Consider the following 16,705-nt stretch of genomic DNA (forward strand, 5'->3'; position numbering starts at 1 on the left):
GCGCGATCGGGAGTTTGCGGGTGCGCGCGATCGGTCGCGCGGGCGGTGTTTGACGGCCCCCATGACGAGAGGGGGGCCCGGCAGCTCACAACATTCTTTTGGTGAAAAAAACGGGCCCCATTGCAGGGGCCTGTTTTTTTTCTACCAAAGGCAAGTCGCGGCAGTTGCCGGGCCCCCCTTTCAATTAGGTTTGACCTGGCCCCTCACATCAGTACCCCTAATACCCCCCTGATGGTGGCCCTGGGTAGCATGATATAGTGCTGGATGGAGTACCGTTAACAGGCGGTGCCACGGTAGGGGGGCCCAGAAAATGTAGCTGTATGGGGCCCCGAAATTCCTGATGGCGGCCCTGTGTACATAGGAGGGGGCGTGGCTAGAAGGTCCATGCAGTTTAGTACCTGCACAGATTTACTGTGCCTATGACTTAAAAAAAAATAATAATACTTAAGCCTTTCACCCTCACTGGGTGATGAAGTTACAGAGGTGGTGGGACAAATTATACTATTTTGCTGTGCATCAGTTCAGAGATAATTTTGGCAAACAGATTTCACTAAACTTCTTACATTTATATATAGAGAGAGAAATTCAGCTTTTTATACGTACCTCTTATGAACTGAGATTGTTATCAAGTCACAAGTTATGATTTCATAAATGACAAAGAGAATCAAACAATTTTCACATAACTGGCAATAATTAAAGCACCTATGCAAACTATGTATTGAAAAGAGGGTCATATTTTTCAAAAACGCTTTAAGAGCTCTATATATTAGAAACCCCTATGAAAAAAAACTGCACCCCTGATAGTATTCAAAACAGCATTTAGAAGGTTTCTTAACCCTTTAGGCATTTCACAGGGATTCAAGCAAAGTGGAGGTGAAATTTACAAATTCTATTTTATTTTTTTTAGCATAAAATCCCTTCTATTTTATTTCTATCTATAACCCAGAAGGTTTTACCAGAAAAATGCAACTCAATATTTATTGCCCAGATTCTTCAGTTTTTAGAAATATCCCACACGTTGCCCTAGTGTGCTAATGAATTAAAACACAGGCCTCAGAAGTAAAGGAGCACCTAGTGGATTTTGGGGCCTCCTTTTTATTAGAATATATTTTAGGCACCATGTCAGGTTTGAAGTGGTATTGGGGTGCCAAAACAGGAAATATCCCCAAAAACGCCCCATTTAGCAAACTACACCCCCCCCCCCAAAAAAATAATTTATAGAGGGCTATAGTGAGCATTTTAACCCTACAGGTGTTTTGCTGAACTTAGTGGTATTAGGTGGTAAAAATGAGAATCGACATTTTTTCCAATAAAATTTAGAAATTTTACATTTTTACAAGGCATAAAGGAGAAAAAATACCCCATCATTTGAAAAGCAATTTCTCCTGAGTACGGCAATGCCACATATGTGGTAATAAACTGCTGTTTGGACACACGGCAGGGCTCAGAAGGGAAGGAGCACTATTTGGCTTTTGGAGCTCAAATTTAGCTGGAATGGTTTTCGGGTGCCATGTCACATTTGCAAAGCCCCTGAGGGACAAAAACTGTGGAAACCCCAAAAGTGACCTTATTTGGGAAACTACACCCCTTAAGGTATCTATCTAAGGGTATAGTCAGCATTTAGACCCTACAGGTCTTTTGCAGAATTTATTGGAATTAGGCTGTGAAAATGAATATCAACATTTTTTCCACTAAAATGTTTAATTTTTTTATTTTTACAAGAGATAAAAAGGAGGAGAAAAAGCACCCTAAAATTTGTAATTTAATTACTCCCGAGTACGGCAATACCCCATATGTGGCCATAAACCGCTGGTTGGACAAATGGCAGGGCTTAGGAAGGCAGGAGCGATATTTGGCATGTAGATTTTGCTGGATTGGTCTCTGGGCTCCAGGTTGCTGAGCTTCTGAGGTACCAGTACAGGGGAAACCCTTAAATGTGACTCCATTTTGGAAACGACACCATTTGAGGAATTAATTTAGCGGTGTAGTGAGCATTTTCACCCAAAAGGTTTTTCATTCATTTTATTAGAATTAGGCAGTGAAAATTAAAAATGTAATGTTTTCCAAAAATATGTCGTTTTAGCTTCCAATTTTTCCATTTTACAAGGGATAAAAAAAGAACAACACCACACAATTTGTTACTCAATATCTTACGAGTGTGGTAATATCCCATATGTGTCTCTAAACTGCCATTTGAGCACTTGGCAGGGCTCAGAAGGGAAGGAGTGCCATTTGGCTTTTGGAACGCAGATTTAGCTGGATTGCTGTTCTGGCACCATGTTGCATTTTCAAAGCCCCTGAGGTACCAGAGTCCAGTGGCAACACCACAAAAGTGTCCCCATTTTGTAAACTATATCTCTAAAGACATTTATCATTTTCCTGGACATACGCCAGAGCTCAGGATTGAAAAAGCACCATGTGCATTTGAAGCCTGTTTCGGTGATTTTCATAGCATTGGCCGACAATTGCAGGGCTCGGAGGTCAAATTGTAAAACAAAACCCACAATAAGTGACCCTGTTTTACAAACTACAACCCTTAAGGCATTTGTTAAGGGATGCAGTCAGTATTTTGACCCAAAAAGTGTTTTTTACTAGAAAATAATGCGCAGTGGATTTTCCACTGATATGCCATTTTAGTGCACAATTTGTAGTGCCCAGCTTGTACCACTGAAGACAAATATCTCTCAAACTGTTAAGTGGGTTCTCCCGGGTATGGGAATAACATATATGTGGATGTAAACTGCTGTTAGGGCACGCTGTAAGGTTCAGAAGGGTTGGAGCATTATTTGGCTTTTGGAGCACAGATTAAGCTTGCCAGTTGTTCTGTTTGGGTATTTCAGTTTATAATGTGGGGGCATATGTAAGCTGTGTGAAGAACATCAGGGCATAATAAGAGGGTATAATAATGGGGTAAATAAATAATAATCCGTAGATATGTGGCCAGTGTCGCACTGACCAATGGTGCCCAATATTATTCCCTTTTGGAACACATTCTGCACCTTTTTGTGTCGCCATATTCGGAGAGCCAGAACTTTTTTATTTTTTCCACTGAGCTGTGTGAGAGCTCATTTTTTGCGGGACGATCTGTCGTTTTCATTAGTACCCATTTGAGGTACTGCTGTTCTTTATTCATTTTTTTTCACTGTGCGCTATAAATGACATATTCATTTTATTTGTGCGGGTCAATACGATTACGGCGATAAGAAATGTATATAGTGTTTTATGGCGGTTGCACAATAAAATACTTTTCTAAACAAATCATTACATTTTTGTGTTGCCATATTCTAAGAGCCATAACTCTTAATTTTCCATCAAGAAAGCTGTGTGAAGGCTTGTTTTTTGGAGTTTTGATTGGTACTGTTTTTGGGTACATCTGAGTTTTTAATCTCTTTTTATTAAATTTTTTGGGAGGTGAAGTGACCAAAAAATAGCGATTCTGGTATGGTTTATTATTATTATTTTTTTACGCTGTTTACCACATGGGATAACTAAACAAAATACTTATATAGTTAAGGCCGTTACGGAAGTGGCGATACTAATTATGTGTAGTTTTTTGTATTTTTTAATTAATTAATTTAATAATAAAGGATTTCATAAGGCAAAAATTGCAATTTTTACTTTTATTACTTTAAAACTTTTATTTGTTTATTTTTATACAACTTTTTTTTAAAAAAAATTTGTCCCACTAGGGTTATTTTATTTTTTTGTCCCACTGGTGGTTATTCCCATGACGTACTATTAGTTCCCTGAGCGTGAACGATGCGCTCAGCATGACATAATAGTATGTCATGGAGCGGGAAGGCGTTAAAATTTTCAAAAATGTATAGATTGTAAGGCCCAAAACAGTTAATCTATATAGTTACATAGTTAGTACGGCTGAAAAAAGACACATGTCCCTCAAGTTCAACCAAGGGACGGGAAAAGGGAAGTAAAAAATTTCTACACATAGGAGCTAATACTTTTTTGTTCTAGGAAATCATCTAAGCCTTTTTTAAAGCCATCTACTGTCCCTGCTGTGACCAGCTCCTGTGGTAGGCTATTCCATAGATTCACAGTTCTCACAGTAAAGAAGGCTTGTCGCCTCTGCAGGTTGAACCTTTTTTTCTCCAGACGGAGGGAGTGCCCCCTTTTTTTTGAGGGGGTTTTACATGGAACAGGATTTCACCATATTTTTTGTATGTGCCATTAATATATTTATATAAATTAATCATGTCCCCCTTAGTCGTCTTTTTTCAAGGCTAAATAGGTTTAATTCTTTTAATCTTTCCTCATAACTTAAATTCTCCATGCCCCTAATTAGCTTCATTGCTCTTCTTTGTATTTTTTCCAACTCCAGGGAATCCTTTCTATGAACTGGAGCCCAGAACTGAACTGCATATTCTAGATGAGGCCTCACTAATGCTTTGTAAAGTGGCAATATTACATCCCTGTCCCGCGAGTCCATGCCTCTTTTAATACACGACAATATCCTGCTGGCCTTTGAAGCAGCTGATTGACACTGCATGCTGTTATTTAGTTTATGATTTACAAGTACACCCAGATCCTTCTCAACAAGTGACTCCCCCAGTGTAGCTCCCCCTAGGACATATGATGCATGCAGGTTGTTCGTACCCAGATGCATAACTTTACATTTATCTACATTAAACTTCATCTGCCAAGTGGATGCCCAAACATTTAGTTTGTTTAAATCCGCTTGCAATTCATGAACATCTTCCATAGACTGAACTATATTACATAGCTTGGTGTCATCTGCAAAAATAGAAATAGTGCTATTAATCCCATCCTCTATAATATATATATTTTAAACTACACATCCTACCTCATTAAAAACTGTTTATCTAATGATTTTGCTGCAGTTTGGTTTCAAAATACACATTTTGTCTAAAACAACATAAAAAAATATCATATTTTGGAAAGTTCTTGTGTGGGTAGATTGTAACAATTCACCAAATCTAAAAGAACAGATGAGAAAGTTATGCAAACCCAACATGTCTAGGTTTTCTTGGCTAGATTCTTAGAGGATGCCAGGGGCGTCTCTAGCACCATGCCTCCGCGTCCCAAGCCCGGATCTTTCTCCCGGTGCCCCGGATCCCCAGGTGACTGCCACATTCCATGGTGTAGCTAAAGGGGTCACAGCAGTTGCAATTGCGACTGCGCCATGGACACCCGCACAGCATTTATAAAAATTTACTAAAGTAACTAGGGCCTATGTCATTAAATACACGGGCCCCTGTTGCTATAGTAATAACACTACACTTCCCCTCCTTCCCGAGCACAGCGGAAGTTCTGAGGTATTCTCACATCATGATGTTACGACGTTGTGCGCCCCACTTGACGTCACGACACTGGATGGTGTCGGGACACCTGCTGCACCCAGAGCCGAAGAGGAGGGTAAGTGTAAGATTACTGCCTGCTGGGGTCCTGTATCTAAGCCTAACATGTAGTAGGCTTAGATACAGGGTCCAACAGACAGTATCACACATGGGCTGTGTATCTAAGCCTACCACATAGTAGGCTTAGATACATGGCCATGTATGATGCTGTCTGATTGACCCTGTATCTAAGCCTACCACATTGTAGGCTTAGATAGAGGCCCCCAGCAGTAATATTATACTGCATAGGATTGCTGTTTATTGGGCCCTATATCTAAGCCTACCACATGGTAGGCTTAGATACATGGCCCATGTGTGATCCTGTCTGATGGGCCCTGTATCTAAGCCTACTACATAGTAGGCTTAGATACAGGGCCCCAGCAGACAGTAATCTTATACAGTATAATATTGCGGTCTGCTGGGGCCCTGTATCTAAGCCTACCTTGTCGTAGGCTTAGATACATTGTTTAATAGACAGTATCACACATGGGCCCTGTATCTAAGCTTACCAGCTGTGTTACTAATGTTTTTTTTGTGTTTGTGTTTTTTTACAGGTTAATTTGTTGGACTACTTCGTATTCAAGGACTACTTCAATGACGGCTTTTTTTATTTTCAATAAAATGGTTAATGAGGGTTGTGTGGGTTTTTTATTTCAATAAAATATTTCTTCTATGTCTTTGTATTTTCATTTAAACTTCATTACTACCGCCTTAGTAATGGCCACTGGCTGATTGACAGCATCCACTACTAAAGTGGGGCTTTGTGTTAGCCGGTGCAGAAGCTAACTCTAAACCCCCAATATTACCCCGGTACCCACCGTCACCAGGGGTACCGCGAGGAGCTGGGAGCGATCCAGTACCCGACCATCTATACTGACGGCCGGGTACTGGGGCGGCCGCAGGCTGGTATCATTGGACTAGGAACACCCAAAAATAGTGGGCCTTCCCAGCCTGGTAATGCTAGGCTGCTGCTGCTATGTTGTATCTGGCTGGTTATCAAAAAGGAGGGGGAGCCCACCTCGGTTTTTTTTTTAAAAAGGAAAACAACGTGCGGCCCCAACCATTTTTTACAAACCAGACAGATACAACATAGCAGCAGCCTAGCATTACCAGGGTGAGATGACCCACTGTTTCTGGCCTTTCCTAGCCTAATAATACCAGCCTGCAGTCGCACAAGTACCCAACCATCACTACAGATGGTCGGGTACTGGAACGTACTCAGCTCTTCCTGGTGTCCCAGGTGGCGGTGGGTACCGGAGTAATAATGGGGGGTTAGTGCTAGCCTTTTCACTGGCTAACATTAAGCCCCGCCTTAGAATTGGAAACTGTCAATTAGCCAGCGGCCATTACTAAGGCGGTAGTTTGAAAAAATACAAAGACATAGAAAAAATATTTTATTGAAAATAAAAAAAAACACATAACCCTCATTAACCATTTTATTGAGAATAAAAAAGCGGTCATCGAAGTAATCCCTGAATCCGACGTAGTTCAACATCCGAACCTGTAAAAAAACACAAACACACCAAAAATATTAGTAACACATACAAAAGAAAAGCAATTCTTATACTTATCTTTCCTGGAGCCGCAATGTCAGCGAGCTGGGCCCTATATCTAATTCTAAACCGAGCTCCTGGGGAGCGAACCCACCCATAATCTTGACTGGTGCTGCTGGATGGAGGACTTTCTAATCCTAGCATGTGTGATACTGTATCTAATTCTATCCATAGCTATAGGGTTGTAGTGCTATAGATATACTATCTAATTTTTTGGAGTCGGTGAACACGTTAGTACAAGGATGCTTACTGCTAGGGCCATGAATCTAAGTCTATCATGTGTAACACTGTCTGCTGGGCCATGTATCTAAGCCGATCATGCATGATACTGTCTGCTGGGGCCATGTAACTAAGCCTATCATGTATGATACTGTATGCTGAGACAATGCATCCAATTATATCCAGCGGCGTAGCTATAGGAGCTTTAGTCTTATAGATATGCTATGTCCGATATGTATGTAAAAATGTATATATTTTTCGGGGGTGGGGGGGGGATATATGTCTCGGCACTGGCGTAGCTATAGGGGTCGCAGCGGTCGCAATTGCGACCGGGCCCCGAAGCCAGGGGGGCCCACGGCCCCCCGCACCACATCAATAAAAAGTTACTATAGTAACTCGGGCCGCGGGCCCCTGTTACTATAGTAACATACTTTACTTACCTTCCTGGTTCCGGATCGCAGCGGAGGTCCTGACGTCAAGCGCTGTGCGCAGCGCATGACGTCACCACGCTATGCGCCGCGCACAGCATCGAGACGACAGAACTCCCGCCGCGGCCGAAGAGGAAGGTAAGGTTATCCCTGACTGGCGGGGTCCGACTCCCGGGACCCGCCAATCAGCTGTTTTGAAGGGGCCGCAGCACTCGTACGAGAGCTGCTCCCCTTCATTCCTGTCACTTCATTCCGGTCACACTGAATCCGTGTCGGCGATTCACAGTGTGCGCAAGTAGTGAAATGAAGGGGAAGCAGCTCTCGTACGAGTGCTGCGGCCCCTTCAAAACAGCTGATTTGCGGGTCCCGGGCGACACATCAGCTATTGATGGCCTATCCTGTGGATAGGCCATCAATGTTTAGGGACTGCACAACCCCTAAGCCTACGATGTAGCAGGCTTAGGGGGCCCATGAGACAGGATCACAGATTGTGTGATCCTGTCTGCTGGGCCCTGTATCTAAGCCAATAACATGGTAGGCTTAGATACATGGCCCATGTGTGATCCTGTCTGCTGGGCCCTGTATCTAAGCCAATCACATGGTAGGCTTAGATACATGGCCCATGCGTGATCCTGTCTGCTGGGCCCTGTATCTAAGCCTACCACACTGTAGGTTTAGATACAGGGCCCCAGCACACAGTAATCTTATACTGTATAAGATTACTGTCTGCTGGACCCTGTATCTAAGCCTACCTTGTGGTAGGCTTAGATACAGGGTCCCACAGACAGTATCACACATGGGCCCTGTATCTAAGCCTTAGGGTATGTGCACAGACACTAATTACGTCCGTAATTGACGGACGTATTTCGGCCGCAAGTACCGGACCGAACACAGTGCAGGGAGCCGGGCTCCTAGCATCATACTTATGTACGATGCTAGGAGTCCCTGCCTCGCTGCAGGACAACTGTCCCGTAGTGTAATCATGTTTACAGTACGGGACAGTTGTCCAGCAGGGACTCCTAGCATCGTACATAAGTACGACGCTAGGAGCCCGGCTCCCTGCACTGTGTTTGGTCCGGTACTTGCGGCCAAAATACGTCCGTCAATTCCGGACGTAATTAGTGTGTGTGCACATACCCTAACACACGTGTTACTAATCATTTTTTGTGTGTTTTCTTACACGTACGGTCGTTGGACTACGGCGGATTCCAGGACTACTTCGATGACAGCTTTTTTTTTTATTAATAAAATGGTTATTGAGGGCTGTGTGGGTTTTTTTTTTATTTCAATAAAATATTTTTTCTATGTCTTTGTGTTTTTTTTTTAAACTATATTACTACCGCCTTAGTAATGGCCGCCGGCTGATTGACAGCATCCATTGCTAAGGCGGGGCTTAGTGTTAGCTGCTGGAGAGGCTAACACTAACCCCCTTTATTACCCCGGTACCCACCACCACCAGGGGTGCTGGGAAGAGCCGGGTACGATCCAGTACTTGACCATCTGTAGTGATGGTCGGCCACTGGGGTGGCCGCAGGCTGGTATTATCAGGAGGGGAAAGGACAAAAACAGTGGCCCTTCCCATCCTGGTAATGCTGCCTGCTGCTGCTTTATTGTATCTGGCTGGTTATGAAAATGGGGGGGACCCCACGTCATTTAAAAAAAAATAATTGGAAAGAACGATGTCGGGTCCCCCCCAATTTTCATAACCAGCCAGATGCAACACAGCAGCAGCAGGCAGCATTACAAGGGTGGGAAGGGCCACTGTTTTTGGCCTTCCCCAGCCTAATACTACCAGCCTGCGGCCACCCCGGTGCCTGCCCGTCACTACAGATGGTCGGGTACTGGTTTGTACCCGGCTCTTCCCAGTACTCCTGGTGGTGGTGGGTACCGGGGTAATAATGGGGGTTAGTGTTGGCCTCTGCACCGGCTAACATTAAGCCTCGCCTTAGTAATGGATGTTGTCACTCAGACAGCGGCCATTACTAAGGCGGTGATAATAAAGTTTAAAAAGATACAAGCACATAGAAAAAATATTTTATTGAAATAAAAAAACACAACCCTCATTAACCATTTTATTGAGAATAAAAAAAACGCCGTCATTGAAGTCCTCGTATCCGAAGTCCAACAACCGAACCTGTAAAAAAAACACAAACACAAAAATAATCAGTAACACATAAAGAAGCAAAATTATTATTCTTACCTATCCTGGGTCCAGCGCTGGAGCCGCAATGTCAGCGAGCTGGGCCCTGTATCTAATCCTATCATGTGTGATACAGTCTGCTGAGCTGTGTATCTAATCCAATCATGTATGATACTGTCTGCTGGGCCCTATATCTAATCCGATCATGTGTGATACTGTCTGCTGAGCCACTGTATCTAATCCTATCATGTGTGATACTGTCTGCTGAGCCACTGTATCTAATCCTATCATGTGTGGTACTGTCTGCTGAGCCACTGTATCTAATCCTATCATGTGTGATACTGTCTGCTGAGCCACTGTATCTAATCCTATCATGTGTGGTACTGTCTGCTGAGCCACTGTATCTAATCCTATCATGTGTGATACTGTCTGCTGAGCCACTGTATCTAATCCTATCATGTGTGGTACTGTCTGCTGAGCCACTGTATCTAATCCTATCATGTGTGGTACTGTCTGCTGAGCCACTGTATCTAATCCTATCATGTGTGATACTGTCTGCTGGGCCACTGTATCTAATCCTATCATGTGTGATACTGTCTGCTGAGCTGTGTATCTAATCCTATCATGTGTGATACTGCCTTCTGAGCCACTGTATCTAATCCTATCATGTGTGATACTGTCTGCTCAGCCACTGTATCTAATCCTATCCATAGTTTATAGGGTCGTAGTGCTATAGATATGCTATGCTGTCTCATATACACACTTTTTTTTGGGCGGACACATATGTATTGGGGCTATTTTCCCTGACATTTTAAGCCCAGAGGGTATGTTCACACGGCAGCGTCCGTTACGGCTGAAATTACGGTGCTGTTTTCAGGAGAAAACAGCACCGTAATTTCAGCCGTAATGGCATGTGCAGGCGTCTTTTGCTGCGTCCATTACGGAAGTAACTGAAGCTGGTTTTCCATGGAGTCCATGGAAAACGGCTGCATTTACGTCTGAAGAAGTGACAGGCACTTTTTTACGCGCCGCCTTTTGACAGCGACGCGTAAAAAAAAATGACCGTCGGCACAGAACATCGTAAGACCCATTCAAATGAATGGGCAGATGTTTGCCGACGCTTTTGAGCCGCATTTTCGGACGTAATTCAATGCTAAAACGCCCGAATTACGTCCGTAAATAGTGTGTGTGAACCCAGCCTTAGTGACGCCCCCGGCTGCTAGTGCTGCATTGTTGGGTCACTTAGGAGACCCAGCGATGCAGCTGAAAGCGGACCGTCGGCCATGAGAAGTTTGCGGGGGGGGGGGGCCCAGTAAGAATTTTTGCATCGGGGCCCATGAGCCTCTAGCTACGCCCCTGTGTCTCGGGCTACATCACTTTCGGTTCGGGGAGGCGGGAATAAGGGGAAAGTGGGTATTTAAACGTGCTAGTATATGACAGCTAATGATTCCTAATGAAGGGGGATGCCCTGATACGTGTGGAATGTTTGGCCATTTTATATTTGTTTTTATATACAAATGTTATAAAAATCACCCTTTTACTTCGGTTGATTAATCTGCCTACTGCATTACTGAAAGAGTGACCAGGGGAGTTGTATTTAAAGTGAATGAGGATCGGAGGGGAGCTGAGTGCCTGGCTCTCCTCACACATGTGAGTACGATTCCATTTGCATTCTAATTTGACTGCATTGCATTGAACTTCAATACAGCCGCTCTCAAAAGCCCTTTTCTATATATTTGCACTAATAGTGTACATGATAAATAAAAATGGTTTTCTAAAAAAAATGAATGACATTTTGTAATAGAGGTATATAAATCCATACATCTGACATGTCATAGAGACAAAATTGCTGTCCAAAAATCATTACTGTAGACAAATGACCCTTGTGTGTATACGTATGAGATAAGGATATTATTATGGAAGCCCTGCAGGAGACAACAAGAACTTGTGTACAGTGCTACGAAATATTTTGGCAGAATATAAATAATGGTCATTATTAAGGTTTTTCATGTTTCCATGACATGTGAAACGTGGTAATTCATCTTTATAAGCACTATCACCTGTGTTTTTTTTTACAGATTTTTCTTATTGCACTGGTTGTAGCATGGCATAAAAGAGGGAAAACTGAATTATTTTTGGAAGCATTAAGTGAAGATGTGAAGTACATTGTTGGGGAACCATGTTTGTCTTTGGAGAACTTAACAGTTTACTCTCGACAGAGCAGTCATAACACATCAAACTTTGAAAAGGTACCATGTAAATTCAAACCAAGTAATGATTGTTATAAGATGTCAATGAAATATTTTTTTGTGCTGTTGTCAACTATTTTTCACTTAGAATTTTTTGATAGTAAGACGATTAAAACAGTGTATTTATATATTTTTGAATACAGAGTCCTGACATTTATACACATTAATAATTGTAGCTGTTTGTTAATTTGGATTATTTGCATATTTTAAACAGATCCTAACTGCTAGGAAAAGGGCTCGATACTTACGCTTGGCTCGTCCACCCACTCCGGCTCAGTTAAAAGTAGCCAAAGAAAAACTGAGAAGAAAAACAGTTATTGGAAAAATATTTAGGTAATACATTCACTTTCTTCACGAGAAGGCTTTAACTCCTTAAAGTCACAGCCATTTTTTGTTTTAATTTTTCACTCCCCGACTTCAAGAGCCATAACTTTTTTATTTTTCCGTCAATAGATGTAGTGTGAAGGCTTATTTTTTGCAGGAGGAGTTGTACTTTCTATTGGCACTATTTAAAATACCATATAATGTACTTTTTATTACATTTTTGCACTTTAAATATTGTTATATTGTAATAGTTGGGACTTTTACAGATGCGGCAATACGAATTATGTTAATTTTTTTTACTTGTTACATTATTGGAAAAATGGGAAAAGGTTTTTTTTTTTACTTTTAATATTTTATTATTTTTTTTACACCACTGAAAATTTTATTTATTGAACTAGTCATCGTCAGATGGCTGGTACAATACACTGCAATATTAATGTATTGCAGTGTATTGTCATTTTTACAGTGTACTGTTAAGCCCTGCCAGAGGCAGGGCTTAACAGCAGCAGAAAGAATACAGTCCTGGGGTCCTTTATAAGACCCCCGGGCTGCCAGGACAACCATCAGCAACTCGCGATCGCCCCCTCTTTTTAACGACTTTAGTCGCTATTTACCCCAGCATCTAAGTGGTCAAACAGCCAGGATCAGAGCTCTCTCTGTGCCTGGCCGTTAGTGCGAGGTGTCAGCTGTAATACACAGCTGATACCCACAGCATAATGGAGCAGGCTCAGCGCGTAAGACCGCTCCATGCTACCACCCCTGCACTAGAACGCACGGGCATACCCTGGTGGGTCAAGGGGTTAAAGGGGTTTTACTAGTTTTATGTAAATAAGGCTTAAATATATATTAGAAAGTTGTATAACTTTTTATTTATGTAGTGACTAAGCTTTATTAATATAAAACTGGAAACCCTATTTATTTAAAACATGTGCATTCAATATCTAATGTTTTATTAATGTTTCCTTGACATTTTCTTATAAAGAGAGACATTGCTTCTATATTAGCAAATATCTATTTTAATATTTTTTTAAATTTTTCATTAAACCATTCTGATTACGTAACTGGTTCATTGGTCTGTTTTGTTTTTTTTTTATATATATTTAAATCTTATTTTTTATATGTATTGCCATCATATAGTAATATATATTTGTTATTTTTGGTTTCAGGGAACTTGCAGTGTATTTTATCATGGGCTCCATGTTAATTTTCATTATAATTGGGAAGTATTCCCACAATGAATATAATGTAAACCATGCAGTGAAAAATGAATTTACAAGGTATGCAACTCTATGTGGAAGTATGTTTTCAGACACATCAAAGTTTATTTCAGTATTCAGTATAGTTTGTTTCCTAATAAGATATTGATATTTGTATCAAAATAACAATAATCACAAATTTTAAAGAGTGTTATTATAAACCTTGCTTTATGAGAGCTTTAAAATTAGATTATAAAGATAGTGGGACAAATTGGAAAAACAATTTCCTTGTAATGGTTGCAAGTAAAAATCATAAGGAATTCTCAGTTAATCAAAAGGGTATTTTGGTTTCAGCAAATCAATGTTATACAATTTCTAATACACTTTCTGTAAATAATTCCTTACCATTTTCGATATCTCTTGAGCTGATAAAAATCTGTCTTGGTCATATGATGATCACACAGGTGTTTGTATAATTAGCGTTATAGTACAGTTACCAGAACAGTGTAATAAGCTGAGCACCCATGTGATCAGCACCCGTGTGATCATCTGCTGCTTTGATTTGCATTCTGTAGGGATCTCAGTCAAATCCAGCCGACCTATGATACCATCTTCTCACATATCTCTATGGCATGTCAGTAGATAGATTTTTGGGCACAGTTTAACGTAGGGCTTCTCAATCTTTTTCTACTAAGGCTTCACATGGCAGAACACCGTGACATCTGGGCCTCACCACTGGTCATAGTCTGTACCAACATTTTTAAAAATTACCTACATTTATCTTAAAATTTGTCTTCTGAACCCAGTACAGCACTAAAACAAGTGAAAAGGAGTCAGTAACTGTAAGGTTCAATGGGGTTGTGGTTCCACTGGGCTACTCTGCCGAAGCGTGGTAGCTGCTGGCCAGACAGGTGTTAATCAGTCACAGGTACATAGATGGTACCTTGGTGGCAGCTGGGTACAGGTTGCAGGTAGCGGATACAAGCTGGTGCTGGATTACTAGAAGCAGGCTGGTGCCGGATTACTGGAAACAGGTTGGTGCCGGATTATTAGAAGCAGACTGGTCCTGGACACAGGATACAGGATACCGACTTGTCAAAGACACAGGATGCAGGATATCGACTGGTCATGGACACAGGATGCATGATACTGACTGGTCACGGATGTAGGATACCGACTGGTCACGAATTCAAGATGCAGGATACCGACTGGTCACGGACACAGGATGCAGGATACCGACTAGTCACGGACACAGGATGCAGGATAACGAATGGTCATGGACACAGGATGCAGGATACCGACTGGTCACGTACACAGGATGCAGGATACCGACTGGTCATGGACACAGGATACAGGATACCGACTGTTAACGGACACAGGACACAGGATACTGAATGGTAATTGACACAGGATACGGAACCTTTGCAGGTTAGGTTAGTACAACATTGCTGAGGTACTGGGACAGTGGGCAGAGTTCCTTAAATAGTGCTAAATGTTCAGGAACAGGCTGGGGGCACTATTCCTGGTGCGCGCGCTGGCCCTTTAAGAAACGGCCAGAGTGCGAATGCCCCGAGGCAGGAGGCAGAGCGCGTCGGCGTCCCCGAGAAAGTAGGAAGGGGACGCTGGCGGTAAGTATGTGCAGACTGACGTCCGCGGCCGCCTGGATGGTGGGCGTGCCAATGGTCTGCGGCCGTCGGCACTACAGTACCACCCCTTGCACCCCCACTTATTAGGTCCAGAGCGTAGGAAAAATTTATTGATGAGAGCGGGAGCATCAATGTTCTCTTCAGGTTCCCAAGATCTCTCCTCAGGACCAAAACCCTTCCAGTCCACAAGATAAAGTCCTCACTCCAACCTTCTTGAAATCCAGGATTACTTTGACTTCAAAAACATCAGCCTAACCTCTAGTATCTGTAGTAGAATTAGGGGACTTACTGTAATGGTTGAGGACCACAGGTTTCAGGAGAGACAAATGAAAGCAATTGGGAATTTTGAGAGTAGGAGGCAAACGTAGCTTGTATGACACAGGATTAATCTTTTGCAAGACTTCAAAGGGACAGAGAAACCTAGGAGCAAATTTGTAGGAGGGAACTTTCAGGGGAATATTCTTAGAAGATAACCAGACCTTGATTCTGGGAGGGAACTGAGGAGGTGGATTTATTTTCTTATCAGCGTATTTCTTCATACGATCCACCGCCTGCAGGATTGCGGACTTGGTTTGCTGCCAGATTCCGAGAGAATTCCCATATGAAACATTAGATTCAGGAACTTGAGATGTAGCAGGTACAGAAAGAGGGACACGAGGATATTGGCTGTAAACGATGAAAAATGGAGAAGCGGTAGTAGAGAATTCAGCCCATGGAAAAAGATGTACCTAGTTGTCATGTTGAGCAGACTTGGCCATTGGACTGCAGATGGTACGCAGACGAGAATCCAAATTTACGTCCAAAAGTTTGCACAGGGCTCTCCAGAATTTGGATGTGAATTATACGCCCTGATCAGACACGATATGGAGGGGTAATCTATGTAGACGAAAGACATGCGGAATAAATAGACTTGCCAAATGAGAACGTGAGGAACTGAAGGGAGAACAAAATGTGCCATTTTGAAAAAACGATCAACAACAACAACCAAAACAATGATGCATCCATCAGAGAGAAGAAGCTCTGTAATCAAATCTATGGCAATGTGTTGCTGAGGACTGTTTGGTATTGGCAGGATTTGGAGTAGGCATGAAGGCTTGGAATTTTATTTTGGGCACACTTGTTACAAGAGGAGACATAGTCCACAACATCTTTGGGCAACGTGGGCCACCAATAGTGATGAGAGATAAAATCCAGAGACTTACGAATGCCTGAATGGCTTGGCAACTTGGAATTGTGACCCCAGACCAGAATTTCTTTCCTGTCCATTGGACGAACAAAAATGTTCCCAGAAGCAATGTCTTTGATCTGCAGAGGGTTAACGGGAATAATACAGGAAGGGTCAATGATATTCTGAGGATCCTCTAGTTTATCTGTCTCAAACTAACAAGATAGTGCATCAGCTTTAACGCATTTGTCGGCTGGACGGAAATGAAGTTGGAAATTGAATTGCATCTAGCTTGACATGGGTTCAGACATTGTGCCGACTGTAAGTAGGTAAGATTCTTGTGATCAGTATAGATGGCTACAGGATGTGCAGAACCAGCTAATAAATGTCTCTACTCTTCTAAAGGCCAACTT

At 42.2% G+C, this 16,705-nt stretch overlaps 1 protein-coding gene across 1 annotated transcript in view; it reads left to right on the plus strand.

The window, feature by feature from the left end:
• Positions 1–16,705, plus strand: part of PKD1L1 (polycystin 1 like 1, transient receptor potential channel interacting) — a 433,476-nt gene that overhangs the window by 358,804 nt on the left and 57,967 nt on the right. The window contains exons 50-52 of the mRNA XM_075828219.1: positions 11,791–11,961; positions 12,176–12,294; positions 13,452–13,562. Of these exons, the coding sequence (XP_075684334.1) occupies positions 11,791–11,961; positions 12,176–12,294; positions 13,452–13,562 (401 nt within the window). The remainder of the gene's footprint in view (positions 1–11,790; positions 11,962–12,175; positions 12,295–13,451; positions 13,563–16,705) is intronic.

Source organism: Rhinoderma darwinii, chromosome 5 (genome assembly GCF_050947455.1).
Source record: "Rhinoderma darwinii isolate aRhiDar2 chromosome 5, aRhiDar2.hap1, whole genome shotgun sequence".
Taxonomy (NCBI): Eukaryota; Metazoa; Chordata; class Amphibia; order Anura; family Rhinodermatidae; genus Rhinoderma; species Rhinoderma darwinii.